At 35.7% G+C, this 14,408-nt stretch overlaps 1 protein-coding gene across 5 annotated transcripts in view; it reads left to right on the top strand.

Annotated features, from left to right (window-relative positions):
* LOC121384948 (abl interactor 1-like) overlaps window positions 1-14,408 on the top strand; it is a 35,466-nt gene that overhangs the window by 1,375 nt on the left and 19,683 nt on the right. For 4 of the 5 annotated variants that reach the window (XM_041515441.1, XM_041515439.1, XM_041515440.1 and 1 more), the window contains exons 2-5: window positions 3,512-3,679; window positions 4,702-4,890; window positions 6,633-6,834; window positions 9,090-9,281. In XM_041515441.1, coding sequence (XP_041371375.1) covers window positions 3,512-3,679; window positions 4,702-4,890; window positions 6,633-6,834; window positions 9,090-9,281 — 751 coding nt within the window. The remainder of the gene's footprint in view (window positions 1-3,511; window positions 3,680-4,701; window positions 4,891-6,632; window positions 6,835-9,089; window positions 9,282-14,408) is intronic. The other variant, XM_041515438.1, reaches the window with a different exon arrangement.

Genomic DNA, 14,408 nt, shown 5'->3' with positions numbered 1-14,408 from the left:
GTGACGTGACGTCGGGCGAGATATCTCGCCTGCAGTAGTCAGAAGGTTAAGCAAATTGTTCTCCATCCCACACTTGAGGACAAAAATGTATGTTTTAAATTTTCACTACTCCACATAAATAAAGATGATATAAAGATGAAAATCTAGTTTGTATCCCTCACTAGAGACTGTATACCCCCCACACACACACACACACACAAACACAGTTCAAATATCGTTCCTACAGGCCTGTACAAATGTGGACAATATGTAGAGGCTGACGTTAGGAGCCAGTTCCTTTTATTTTTAGGATTTTGTAATCACGATTTTAAACCAACTGTATCAGCTAGTTTGCTCCACATACTGACATAAAACACATTTGTTATTATATATTGGAATAAAACAAAAATAATTACAATATATCCAGTATTGTTTTCTTTAATCATTCATGAAGGAAGAAGGAAGTCCTGGTGAAAATATATTACAGGTAAAACAAAACAAAATAATATATGATGCTGATTGCAAGTGCTAACTATTGTACATTTTGCTTTAAATTGCTAGATGCCAAAAGTGATTAAGTATATTATTTTATGGTAACAGTCAAAAATTAGACGACCAATTGTTTCAACCTCTGTCAAAGGTAGCAGGCTTTCTGCCAGAACATAATTCAAGGGTACGTAATACAAACTAAATATATTCAAAGGCATATATTGGGTAGTTATGGGTTTGAAATGTTGTTTTATTGGACATTTTATTTAATGCACTTTTACAAATTTTAAACAGCAATTATCTTCCTATAATCTATCTTAAAAATTAAAACAAAACATATCCATTAATTTCCGAGATTTTCGAGTACATACATGTAATTTTACCTGCGTTCCCTCTAGCAGAAACCCAGGGTAGGGAACCAATTATTTGGTGTAGAGTATTTTTAATTTGACATAAAGAAAGCTTTGAAAAGTGCAATTTTATTATGCTTTATTAGTGGACATTAGCTTTAAAACTAATTAACCATCATTAATTCTGGCCAAAGTAGGCCTACATATGTTGCTCCTGCCAAAGTGTTAGCATTTTAATTTTAATGACAATATACTGAACTGACGATAAACATTGTTAGCTAAACGTTAAACGCAATCTGATTAAAATCAGGTCCACTGGCCTGTACTGGAAAGTAAAGATCCAAATAGAGCTGATTTTAATCAGATTGCGTTAAACGTATCAATTCATGTTTTGAAGCTGTTTTGCAACTAGAAAGACGTTAGTATGAAGTCGTTATGGGCTGTCGGTGAAAATTAATTTACAGGTAAATAAATGTGAACTATAAATATTCATATGTGAACAAATTGCAATACCTTTATTTAATGTATATCTTAAGTACATTCTTGTCTTTCATTTTCACATTGTAAATATACCAAGTTGTCATGTTTATGTATTACATTTATACTTTTGGTTTACCACTGTCACACTGAAAACATTTGGCCCATAACTCTATTTAGTCAAATATTAGGCAAAATCTAGACTGGAAATGATTTATGCTTATTAAATCTTTTTTGCAATTTATTTATTTTATTTTTGGCATCAATCAGTCTTGTTTATAATAGCAATATGTATGCAAGTTTGAGATTCTGTGTGCGCTATGAAAGAAACAATCTTAAAATTAGTGGCGAGAATTTCAAAAGTTATGTCCCTTGGTATAAAAATCCCGGTCAATCATAATTACTTTAATAAATCAATTCTTTTACTTACGATGGTTTAAATTTATGTTAGTGACATAAATCGGTTCTTTAAAATACTGCACATAATAACATATACATATAAATGGTGTTTATGGCTGATAAAGGGTTATAAATTGATAACCTATATTTGGAAAAATAATTTTACCACTTTTAATTTGCAACTAAGGTGCTAGACTCACGTAAACAAATTTATTCATCATTCTAGTTTACGAACACTACCGATGTTTAATGATTAAGTCGGCCGTTAATGACTGTAAAGCCGTAATCGACATGTAGGTTTTCGGGGTCGCGTTTTTGGCAAAATGATAAAACGCATTTAGAGTTGCGGCCCTTTGCTTGGTGGTTGCTAGTCAAGTGTTACGCATTCGGTGTGAGACTCAAGCATTTGAACGTTGTGTCACGCTCTCACGCCGGTACATAATTTTCTCATGCATTTTAAACATAGCAAATTGTTTTTATTACATATATATTTTTTGTTGTTCATTTGATCTCAATGACCGACAAACAAGCCTGCAACTGCCGGCCAGCCCGGTTAAGCAATGTAAGACATTAAAATCATATATAATAGGTGTCCACATTGTTTATTAGTCAGAATCTCAAACCTTGACCAATTGTCAGCGTGCATATTTTTTGCGCCGGTTTATTAGGATTCACGATGTTGGACTCGATCGGACCAGACAAAATTTCACTCCTTGTGAAAGTTCCAACTTGAAAGCTTTGATAAATGCACACGGGTCAGCATGACCGATGTATGGAAGTTAAATTTCCAGCAGTTGGATCATACTTCTAGCCTGAGTACTCGCCCGTTTGAGAGCTAGACGGACATTTTGATGGTTATGCTTTCTCTCTTATCGAGAGATAAATCTATTATCTAAAGCGTAAATAAGGGATTTGCTGCCTACCACCAGGTAGCCAAAGATTTCTGCTCTAGTATATAGCAATAACTCTATATTTGACACTAAATGCCTTTATTTTGATCATTAAGTTCGCCAGTAACAAATCTTTCGCATAGTAGGCCTAACCACAAATATATATACTACAGGAAGAAACCCGACAACACCCCTTTTCAATAATGTTCTGGTTAAAATATGTATACACAGGGCTTCTAGATTATGGTAGCTAGTGATATTCAATATTGGGCTAGTAAATAATACTATTGCCATGCCCAATGGCTAGTGAAAAAAAGAAGTCAAATGTTACAGTTAAGTTGATTTTGTAAATATGAATATCCTGCCCCCACCCCAACGTTAGTGTTTTTAAGCTCTATCTTCTATCTCACCCTTTAGGTGACATATCTGATTATTACTATTATTTAGTAAAATTATATTAACTTAAAGTAAAGTAGGGCTTGTGAATTTTTAATTGTGGCTAGTAGATTTTTTAAATCACTGATCCCATGGCTAGTGGATTTTATACAAATTCTAGAAGCCCTGATACATGTAAGTTTGGTGTAATTAGAACATTATTGAAACGGAGTGCTGTCGGGTTTCTTACTGTAGTGTGTGCATTAGTGATTAATATGTAAAATATAGAGTTGTCTTACTGAGAGCAATCAGAACTGTCCAAATGTCCGTCTAGGTCGAACAGCAGAGTACTTGGGCTAACCGGTCATTATGACTGCAATTAAGAAAATGTCCACAGAAAAAAAACATGCTATTGAAGGGGAAAAAACCTGAATAGTCCGAGGCGAAAAAGTGCCGTGGAGAACTAAAACTCCATGACATTGCCAGTTGCCGTGGGTAATTGCAGGTGTTGTGTACACATTTAATTTTTTTTTCTTCTTCTTGTTGTTCCAGTCATCAAATAAACGTGACGCACTGGATCTCACCAAGAGTTACACGACTCACTCGCTAGCCAGCGTCGCGTACCAGATCAACAGCCTAGCGACCAACTTCCTCAAACTGCTTGATCTTCAGCAGAACCAGTTGGCGGAGATGGAGTCAAGTGTCAATCATCTCTCACAGGTTGGTTAAAGGCTGTGGTGTGTGCTGAACTGTCGGGGTTTTTGTTTAATGACACCATTAGAGCACACTGATTTATTAATCATTAGCTATTGGATGTCAAACATTTGGTCATTTTGACATAGTCTTAGAGAGGAAACCTGCAATATTTTTCCATTAGTAGGAAGGGATCTTTTATATGAACCATCCCACAGACAAGATAGCACATACCGCAGCCTTTGATATATTAGTCGTGGTGTACTGGCTGGAATGAGAAATGGCTCAATGGGCCCATTGATGGGGATAGATCCCACACCGACTGCGCATCAGGCAATCGCTTTATCTCTGGGCTATGTCCTGCCCCATACAAGTTGTAGAGCTTGAGTGTAAGAATCTGTCACAGCAGTTTGGAAAGGTTTTTGTTGGAGGCGAAATGCTCACCTAATACAAATTTGAGCCTGTCTATGGTCATTTTAAACCGATAACTTTTGTAATAAACAAGGGTGCGGCGTAGCCCAGTGGTAAAGTGCTCATCTAATGCGTGCTCATCTGATGCGTGGTCAGTCTTGGAATCGATCCCCATCAGTGGGCTCATTAGACTATATCAAAGCCTGTGGTATGTGCTATCCTGTCTGTGGAATGGTGCATATAAAAGTTACCATGCTACTAATGAAAAAAATGTAGCAGGTTTCCTCTCTAAGACTATATACCAAATGTTTGATAGCAGCTAATGGCTTTTTTTTCTCAATGCCTCAAGATATTAAGCTGAAATTTTGTGTATAGCGTTTTGTACTGTTACAGATGAGGTTTGAATTTCATGACGATATACCCATTTTTGGCAGAGTTATGGCCCTTGAAATTAAATATCAAACTTTGTTGGAACCGATTGGAGACATGTATTGCTTTATCAGTACTGTCAGAATGCTTGTTTTATTTAGTTTAGATGGTCAGTCTCTTGTTTTGTTTTTGTAAAAAAAAAAATTCTAAAAATTTAATGATTCAAAAATGTGAATTTTAATTTCAAGTGAGGTGTATGTTATTTTCAGATTGTCAGCATTCACAAAGAAAAGGTGGCAAGGCGTGAAATTGGTATTTTGACGACAAACCGAAGCACATCGCGACCTGTTGGGGTGAAAAGTGGTATTATCTTCCCCGAGCAGACAGAGCGACCAATCAAATACATGCGCAAACCTGTCGACTACACCGTGCTGGACGAAGTTGGACATGGAGTGAGAGTAAATGTTTATATTCATGTTATAACCTGACCTGTTTAACCTGCTTGCGGTTTACCCCCATTTCAGTAAACATTTTTCTTCACTGGATTATATAGTGTTTTCTTTAGCTTCTTTTAGCATAGTGTGGCACCATGCCTCAATAGTCTAGCATCATCTTACCTTAAGTAGCGTCTTTTTCAATAATTAATTCTAAAATCGCCTTTATAAAACACTCAGAAATGTATTATTAATTAATTAAATTTGTATATTCATGTTATAACCTGACTTTTCCGAGCTGTTTTATATTTCCCCCATTCCAGTGGAGGACTAGCTCTGGGTGAGCAAAAACATTTGCCAACTCGTCTATTTAACAGGGGTGGGAATTCTCCTCGGATCAGCTGTTTTCCCTGTCTTGGAACATTGCGTTTCCTTGCATTTTAATTGTCCTTTCCTCCAAAATGTGTCAGATGGCACAGATTTTAACCTAGGATTTCACAAATTTCTGGGACCCCTCTAGATTTCCTCTTTTTTTTTACAGTTCACCAATTCCCACCCCTGATTTAAACTTTAAAAATTGCAAACACCCAGTTATTTTCTAATAAAATAACAATTATTATATGAAATGTATTCGCCAAACTAAAATACAATTTGTCAATTGTTTTTAAAATTCGCAGTTAGCAAATTTGGCGAGTGCCAGAGCTAATCCTGTAAAGAACATTTATTCTTCAGTGTATAAAGATACAGTTCTTATCAATCAATCGGTCGTTCATTTAATTTGTCCTTGCATCCACGGAAGGTTCTGGCAGATCTGGCATGGAAATGTTTTCAAGTTCCATGGGAAATTAGGGGATACATACAGATATACATGCATTAAATACATTGCTTTGTAATTTGTATTGCCATTCATTCCACTCCATTCCATTCTATTCATTATATACATTTGTTACTAACATTATACAGACACACATACACAAACACACACCAGTTGGTGTGAAGCAAAATAAAGGTACATGTAATAAATAGATCAATAAATAGAGGATTCATCACAAGTGAATTTTAATATGGAAAATATCCGAGTCGCAGCTCTGACGAGACAAAATATCAATTAACTAGATGATGTTGATATTTTACATATTTAAAAAACATGAGTAGCGAATTCTATTTATCCTATAACACTTCTAAAATAAAATTTCCATTCGATATTTAGTAAATTACAATACTAAAGTCACGTCCATCATTGATTTGACGTCATCACGATTAGCACAAATTAGTTTGACGTCATGCATTTTAACTAAATCGTTATGTTCATGTATACAGGTCTTGTTGGTTTCTAATCAAATGACCCATTGACAGCAACTAGAGACCGTGTAAATTTGCATATACCTTTAAATCTGCATACCATTATTAACCGGATTAATACACTAAATTATCTTATGGGTTTATGACATGAATATCATGGGTAAGTTATAGGATAATAGATTATCTATAATACCCTAAGTCACGTTTTTCTTGTACCAAAATATTATTTATCAACTCAAATGGCCAACTTGTAAGGGTAAGAATTCACTGATAAAAAAAACTAATACGATTCAAATGCAATAATTTTAAATAAATTAAAGAAAACTTAATTAATATTTGCATTTCTTTTAGTTCAGTATATTATCAGATTGTAATGATGAAAGTTCTAAAAAAAAAAAGGTAACAGAAAATGCCTTCAATTTAGTTAATAACAGTGTGTATAAACTGTGTATTCTATTTTCCAGCTGCACACCGCCGGTCCTAAACCAGTCCGCACTCCGTCAATCAGCAGTCAGGGGTCACATGCTCCAACCACGATGCCGCCCACACCACCAGTGTCAAGATCAGGGTCGATATCGGGCAACTCGTTATCAGGGACACTAGGCAGGTCACAGGCTGGTCACTATCGATCAGTAGCACCACCTATTGCCCCGCCTTCTTTGCCAGGTAATGTTGACCTACAGCAGAAACTCGGTGTTAAAATACAGTAGACAGTAGTGCTGTCTTAACCAGATTCAAGGGTGACTGATGTAATATACTGATTATATATGGATTAGTGATATCGTTAAACAAATACAGTGAAACCTCTCTAAACCGGACATCCAAGTAAAAAGTCTGGTTTTAAGAGGTATCCAGTTTAGAGAGGTTCTCTTCTGTACAGATATTTCAAAGGGACCGCAAAAAAAAGTCCGGTTTTGAAGGAATTCCGGTTTACAGAGGGTCCTTTTTTGAGAGGTTTCACTGTACAAAGTTTAATTAAAATTCAAGCACGCTGTCCTGGGTAAACACCTCAGTTATCATATCTGGGCTGTCTTGTTTGGGGCAGTGGATTAGTGGTTTGTGGTTAGTGAGACAGAAGTTGGGTTAGTGGTCTTGCACCACCCCATTGTGTTGTTAAAGCCCGCTCTGTGTGGGAGCCAGTACCAGGGTATTAAGATTCAAGCACGCTGTCCTGGGTAAACACCTCGGTTATATCTGGGCCGTCTTGTTTGGGGCAGTGGATTAGTGGTTTGTGGTTAGTGAGAGAGAAGTCGGGTTAGTGGTCTTGCACCACCCCATTGTGTCGTTAAAGCTCGCTGTGTGTTGGAGCCAGTAACAGGGTATTAAGATTCAAGCACGCTGTCCTGGATAAACACCTCGGTTATATCTGGGCTGTCTTGTTTGGGGCAGTGGATTAGTGGTTTGTGGTTAGTGAGAGAGAAGTCGGGTTAGTGGTCTTGCACCACCCCATTGTGTCGTTAAAGCTCGCTCTGTGTGGGAGCCAGTACCAGGGTATTAAGATTCAAGCACACTGTCCTGGGTAAACACCTCAGTTATCATATCTGGGTTGTCTTGTTTTGGGCAGTGGATTAGTGGTTTGTGGTTAGTGAGAGAGAAGTTGGGTTAGTGGTCTTGCACCACCCCATTGTGTCGTTAAAGCTAGCTCTGTGTGGGAGCCAGTACCAGGGTATTAAGATTCAAGCACGCTGTCCTGGGTAAACACCTCAGTTATCTTATCTGGGTTGTCTTGTTTTGGGCAGTGGATTAGTGGTTTGTGGTTAGTGAGAGAGAAGTCGGGTTAGTGGTCTTGCACCACCCCATTGTGTCGTTAAAGCTTTCTCTGTGTGGGAGCCAGTACCAGGGTATTAAGATTCAAGCACGCTGTCCTGGGTAAACACCTCAGTTATCATATCTGGGCTGTCTTGTTTGGGGCAGTGGATTAGTGGTTTGTGGTTAGTGAGAGAGAAGTCAGGTTAGTGGTCTTGCACTACCCCATTGTGTCGTTAAAGCTCGCTCTATGTGGGAGCCAGTACCAGGGTATTAAGATTCAAGCACGCTGTCCTGGGTAAACACCTCGGTTATATCTGGGCCGTCTTGTTTGGGGCAGTGGATTAGTGGTTTGTGGTTAGTGAGAGAGAAGTCGGGTTAGTAGTCTTGCACCACCCATTGTGTCGTTAAAGCTCACTCTGTGTGGGAGCCAGTACCAAGGTGTGAACCGAGTACTTATCAGCCTTAATGCTAATGGCGACCCCTGCAATTGCCCACGGCAGTCGGCAATGCCTGGGAGTTTTTCATTCTCTACAGCGCTTTGTTTAGCCATGGACATTTTCTTAATTGCAGGGATTGTATGTTATAGCTACCATTATTATATAAGATTTAGTGAAATATCTTAAAATATCAGTGAAATAAAAGTGTTATCAGTCACTCGGTGACGATAACACATTTTAGAGTGAAAATTTCACTATTTCACTCTAAAATGTGTTATCGTCACTGTAGATAGTGTTATCTTCACCAAAGCCGGAACTATTTTGCTGCTGGCATTTTAAAAATAAAGGTAAATTGCCAAAAGTTATATAATAAATAGAAAATTTCATATTTTTTGTCAAATATGATTTATATCTCATCTTGTGAAGTTTGCAATCATATCACACTTGTCGTGCAAGCGCGACTCGTGAGATATGATTGCAAATTTCACTGGATCAGATATAAATTATATTTGACAAAAAAACATGAAATATCCTCTATTTTCACTGAGGAGCATGTTTGAACCCGAATAGGATACAAGTGTGAAATTACATGAATTGTGCAATAGCACAAAAATAAAAACCATCAATAGGAATATGCAAAAATAGTTTTTCTTTTCCACATTACCTGTACTCAAGGATGCACTTGTTCCAGTTTTTTCTTAATCTATAATAAATAGGGTTTTTTTCTGTTCTTAGGTTCAAATCCCTATGGCCAAGGTAACCAACAGCATTACCCAGGAAACTATGCCCCTACTATGATGGGCACTATCCATACCCCTACACCCACAGCTGTGGGAATATCACGACCCATTTCTCAAGGCATGGGCTACCCACCTGCTCCAACAATGGTACAGTCTACACCACCATTATCGTACCAGGATTCAGTGGGTAAGTGTTTGAGAAATCTCATTGGGGGTACATTTTCTGGCGCAAGTCAGTCTGTGCCCCCAGTTAGCATGTTTGGTCATTAATTTGATATAAGCACATTAAATTCCGACATTTGATCTGACAATCTTATGTGGATTTACGTACGTATACATACATACATACATAACATACATACATACATACATACATACATACATACATACATACGTCCTTTTTTATGGATGCCTCAATTGCTCCGAGCACATCGTGGTTAGTCTTGCAATTTGCGGGCGATTCAGTGCCACAGGTTCAAGTCCCAGCAACGGCATGGGAAATTTTGTGAGGCCAGAAAGGATTTAATTATCCCCTGCGCCAGTGCGTTAATATCTATGTATTTAACAGTCAACCTCGACATAAATACAATATATAGATATTTATACAGCAATACGTACATACATACATACATGCATACATACATGCATACACACATACATACGTGTTTAGAGAAAAGAACAGTGTTATTTGTTTTGTTGTTTTTAAAATTTCTGTTTGTGTATTTTGCAAGCATGAAGGATAAGCTTTTTAAGATATGTCATCTTAGTTAAAATAAAATGATGCCTTGTAGCATAGTTACACATATATGTCATCTTAGTGAAAATAAAATGATGTCTTGTAGCATAGTTATAAGATATGTCATCTTAGTTAAAATAAAATGATGTCTTGTAGCATAGTTATAAGATATGTCATCTTAGTTCAAATAAAATGATGTCTTGTAGCATAGTTACAGAGATATGTCATCTTAGTTCAAATAAAATGATGTCTTGTAGCATAGTTATACAGATATGTCATCTTAGTTCAAATAAAATGACGTCTTGTAGCATAATTATACAGATATGTCATCTTAGTTCAAATAAAATGATGTCTTGTAGCATAGTTACAGAGATATGTCATCTTAGTTCAAATAAAATGATGTCTTGTAGCATAGTTATACAGATATGTCATCTTAGTTCAAATAAAATTATGTCTTGTAGCATAGTTATAAGATATGTCATCTTAGTTCAAATAAAATTATGTCTTGTAGCATAGTTATAAGATATGTCATCTTACTTAAAATAAAATGATGTCTTGTAGCATACATGTAGTTATACAGATATGTCATCTTAGTTAAAATAAAATGATGTCTTGTAGCATACATGTAGTTATACAGATGTGTCATCTTAGTTCAAATAAAATGATGTCTTGTAGCATAGTTACACAGATATGTCATCTTAGTTAAAATAAAATAATGTCTTGTAGCATAGTTACACAGATATGTCATCTTAGTTAAAATGAAATGATGTCTTGTAGCATAGTTACACAGATATGTCATCTTAGTTAAAATAAAATGATGTCTTGTAGCATAGTTATAAGATATGTCATCTTAGTTAAAATGAAATGATGTCTTGTAGCATAGTTATAAGATATGTCATCTTAGTTAAAATGAAATGATGTCTTGTAGCATAGTTATAAGATATGTCATCTTAGTTAAAATGAAATGATGTCTTGTAGCATAGTTATAAGATATGTCATCTTAGTTAAAATGAAATGATGTCTTGTAGGATAGTTATAAGATATGTCATCTTAGTTAAAATGAAATAATGTCTTGTAGCATAGTTATAAGATATGTCATCTTAGTTAAAATGAAATGATGCCTTGTAGCATAGTTACACATATATGTCATCTTAGTTAAAATGAAATGATGTCTTGTAGCATAGTTATAAGATATGTCATCTTAGTTAAAATGAAATGATGTCTTGTAGCATAGTTATAAGATATGTCATCTTAGTTAAAATGAAATGATGTCTTGTAGCATAGTTATAAGATATGTCATCTTAGTTCAAATGAAATGATGTCTTGTAGCATACATGTAGTTATACAGATGTGTCATCTTAGTTAAAATAAAATGATGTCTTGTAGCATACATGTAGTTATACAGATGTGTCATCTTAGTTAAAATGAAATGTCTTGTAGCATACATGTAGTTATACAGATGTGTCATCTCAGTTAAAATGAAATGATGTCTTGTAGCATAGTTATAAGATATGTCATCTTAGTTAAAATGAAATGATGTCTTGTAGCATAGTTATAAGATATGTCATCTTAGTTCAAATGAAATGATGTCTTGTAGCATACATGTAGTTATACAGATGTGTCATCTTAGTTAAAATAAAATGATGTCTTGTAGCATACATGTAGTTATACAGATGTGTCATCTCAGTTAAAATGAAATGATGTCTTGTAGCATAGTTATAAGATATGTCATCTTAGTTAAAATGAAATGATGTCTTGTAGCATAGTTATAAGATATGTCATCTTAGTTGAAATGAAATGATGTCTTGTAGCATAGTTATAAGATATGTCATCTTAGTTCAAATAAAATTATGTCTTGTAGCATAGTTATAAGATATGTCATCTTAGTTCAAATAAAATTATGTCTTGTAGCATAGTTATAAGATATGTCATCTTACTTAAAATAAAATGATGTCTTGTAGCATACATGTAGTTATACAGATATGTCATCTTAGTTAAAATAAAATGATGTCTTGTAGCATACATGTAGTTATACAGATGTGTCATCTTAGTTCAAATAAAATGATGTCTTGTAGCATAGTTACACAGATATGTCATCTTAGTTAAAATAAAATAATGTCTTGTAGCATAGTTACACAGATATGTCATCTTAGTTAAAATGAAATGATGTCTTGTAGCATAGTTACACATATATGTCATCTCAGTTAAAATGAAATGATGTCTTGTCAGGGTTTCAGCTGGAAAATTTTCATTAATAGCCAAAGTTGTAGCCAAATGTTTACTTTTATAGCCACGATATAAATTTTATAGCCAAAAGAGCGGATTGAAAATTTTAATATTTATATTTGTGTAATTTATTCTCAAATTCATGTGGTGTATTTGTCCTAGTGAGCAATACATTTGTGATTCTTCGTACGATCAACAAGCCTATCGCCGATAGTATCGCTATCGGTGGTCGAAATGTCAACCAGGTACATGCCGTCATAATTATCTTTAGTTTCATCCTCAGTAGTGGCGGCGCAAGTTTCAGTTGAGGTCTCACTACACAGATCACTTCCGGGTGAGAGTTCATTCATCACGGTCCACTATAGTTCCTAATTGTGACACATGTTATGGTTCACATATTCACTTCTAGGAAATGGTGAAGAATTAAAACAATATGTATGTTTAATGGTAAGCCTTCTGGCTGTATTTTGCCCATGTTATTTTGTAATATTGTGCATCGACCTTTTGGGACATAGGTATATAGCGCAAGTGACAGCCGGAGTGAATCGGTTAATGAACCACCTGTTCGGACCGGTACTACTGCCAGATGCGGTCATATAGCTAAAAACTGAGACTGAAATGTTCTCAATTTTGGAGTGAAAATAAATGCTTGTATAATGTATGTTCACAATGGTGTATGTTGTTAGTGCCAATGAGAACCCGTTCTATGGGCAATCTTCGCTTGAAGTTGGGCAGTTTAACATGGGTTTCAATGGCAGATGACATCTGTGTAGTGAGACCTGATTCGTTGATGTCGGTGTCAGCCATGTGGACTTCCCGAACGGGTAGAAGCATATCTGTTATTTGTACCTGAGATTTCGAATCGCGATCCCGTTTGTACTTGGTTGGTCGCGGCATTGTGTTGTAATCACTGGCGGTCCCGCAACGCTTAGCATCACCATGTGATAACTGTGATTAAAGATCGCATTTGAACGAGCGTTTGATTTACTAGAACAATGTTTTAAAATTAAACCTGAACAATGATAAAAAATGCAAATTATCTTGGTAGATAAAACAATATAATTCGGTGTGAAACTTAAATAAAAAATTGTGGACCCGCATATCTGGCGTTTTAATAGGTTATACCGAGCTTACGCAAACTGAAATAAATATATTCATACGAATGAAGTACTCGATCGAACAGAGCCCTGTATGTAGATTTTATTCGTGAGGAATCGTTAACGATTTGATTGGTTCACGATTCACTGCATCCACATTTTATTTTATTAAGGGCAAGGGTTTCACGCATATATTTTCTTTGGGATGGTGGCGACATTAAATATATATACATATATTAGGAAAATAAGATAATCCGAATTTCGGGAAACATTGGTTGAAAAAAAAAATCGCCATTTTGTATCGCCTGATTGACCAGATTATAGCCAAATTTGTGATAATTCGCCAATTGGCGACAATGGCGAACGGCAGCTGGAACCCTGTCTTGTAGCATAGTTATAAGATATGTCATCTGAGTTAAAATAAAATGATGTCTTGTAGCATAGTTATACAGATATGTTTGAAATCGAGGTAATTTTTTTAATATTCTTTAAATTGCTGTTCATACATGTATTTCATAATTTACATATTTTGTTTTAAATGGGCATGTAATTTGCATATTATTATATTAGTGTTTTGATTATTCCAAAGCATTTTATTTGCATACAAGTTTAACATTAGTTTACTGTGACCTAGATTAGCAAGTATAGGATACTAAAGGTTATGTGCAGCTGTATAGAGAATAACTAGTTACTGACGTCGGATATCTGCTTTATCCTGTGAAGGTAAGAATGGGATAAAGCAGATATCCAACATCATTAATTAGTTATTATCTTTATCCTGCAGACCATAAAAAGTAAGGGGAAAAGCTATTATTTCTGTTATTTCTGCCACATTGTGCAATGACCTAGAGGTTAAATGAGCAATTTTGTAATGTAGCTATCTATGTGTGTGACGTCATATGAGTGACGTCAAAAGTGATAATCTGCTAGTATGCGTTTATGACTTTGCTTTAATCAGTCGTCATAATCTGTCAATAGAAACAGTGGTTGCAGGATAAAACAATTTAAATGTGAATAATGTATTCTATAGTCAGTCCCACTGTGGAATTTACTAAAAGTTATTTGTTTCTAAGCCAGCTCCCAAGGGTGTGTTTTTGAAATTGAGGGGAGGGACAATAAAGTGTTACCCAGGCAGCTCCCAAGGAGGTGTTTTTGAAATTGAGGGGAGGGACAATAAAGTGTTACCCGCCAGCTCTCAAGGGGGTGTTTTTGAAATTGAGGAGAGGGGCAATAATGTGTTACCAAGCCAGCTCTC

The sequence above is a fragment of the Gigantopelta aegis genome, chromosome 11, assembly GCF_016097555.1.
Source record: "Gigantopelta aegis isolate Gae_Host chromosome 11, Gae_host_genome, whole genome shotgun sequence".
NCBI lineage: Eukaryota > Metazoa > Mollusca > Gastropoda > Neomphalida > Peltospiridae > Gigantopelta > Gigantopelta aegis.
The sequence above is the reverse complement of the archived record's forward strand: the minus strand, read 5'-3'. Positions and strand labels throughout refer to the sequence as shown.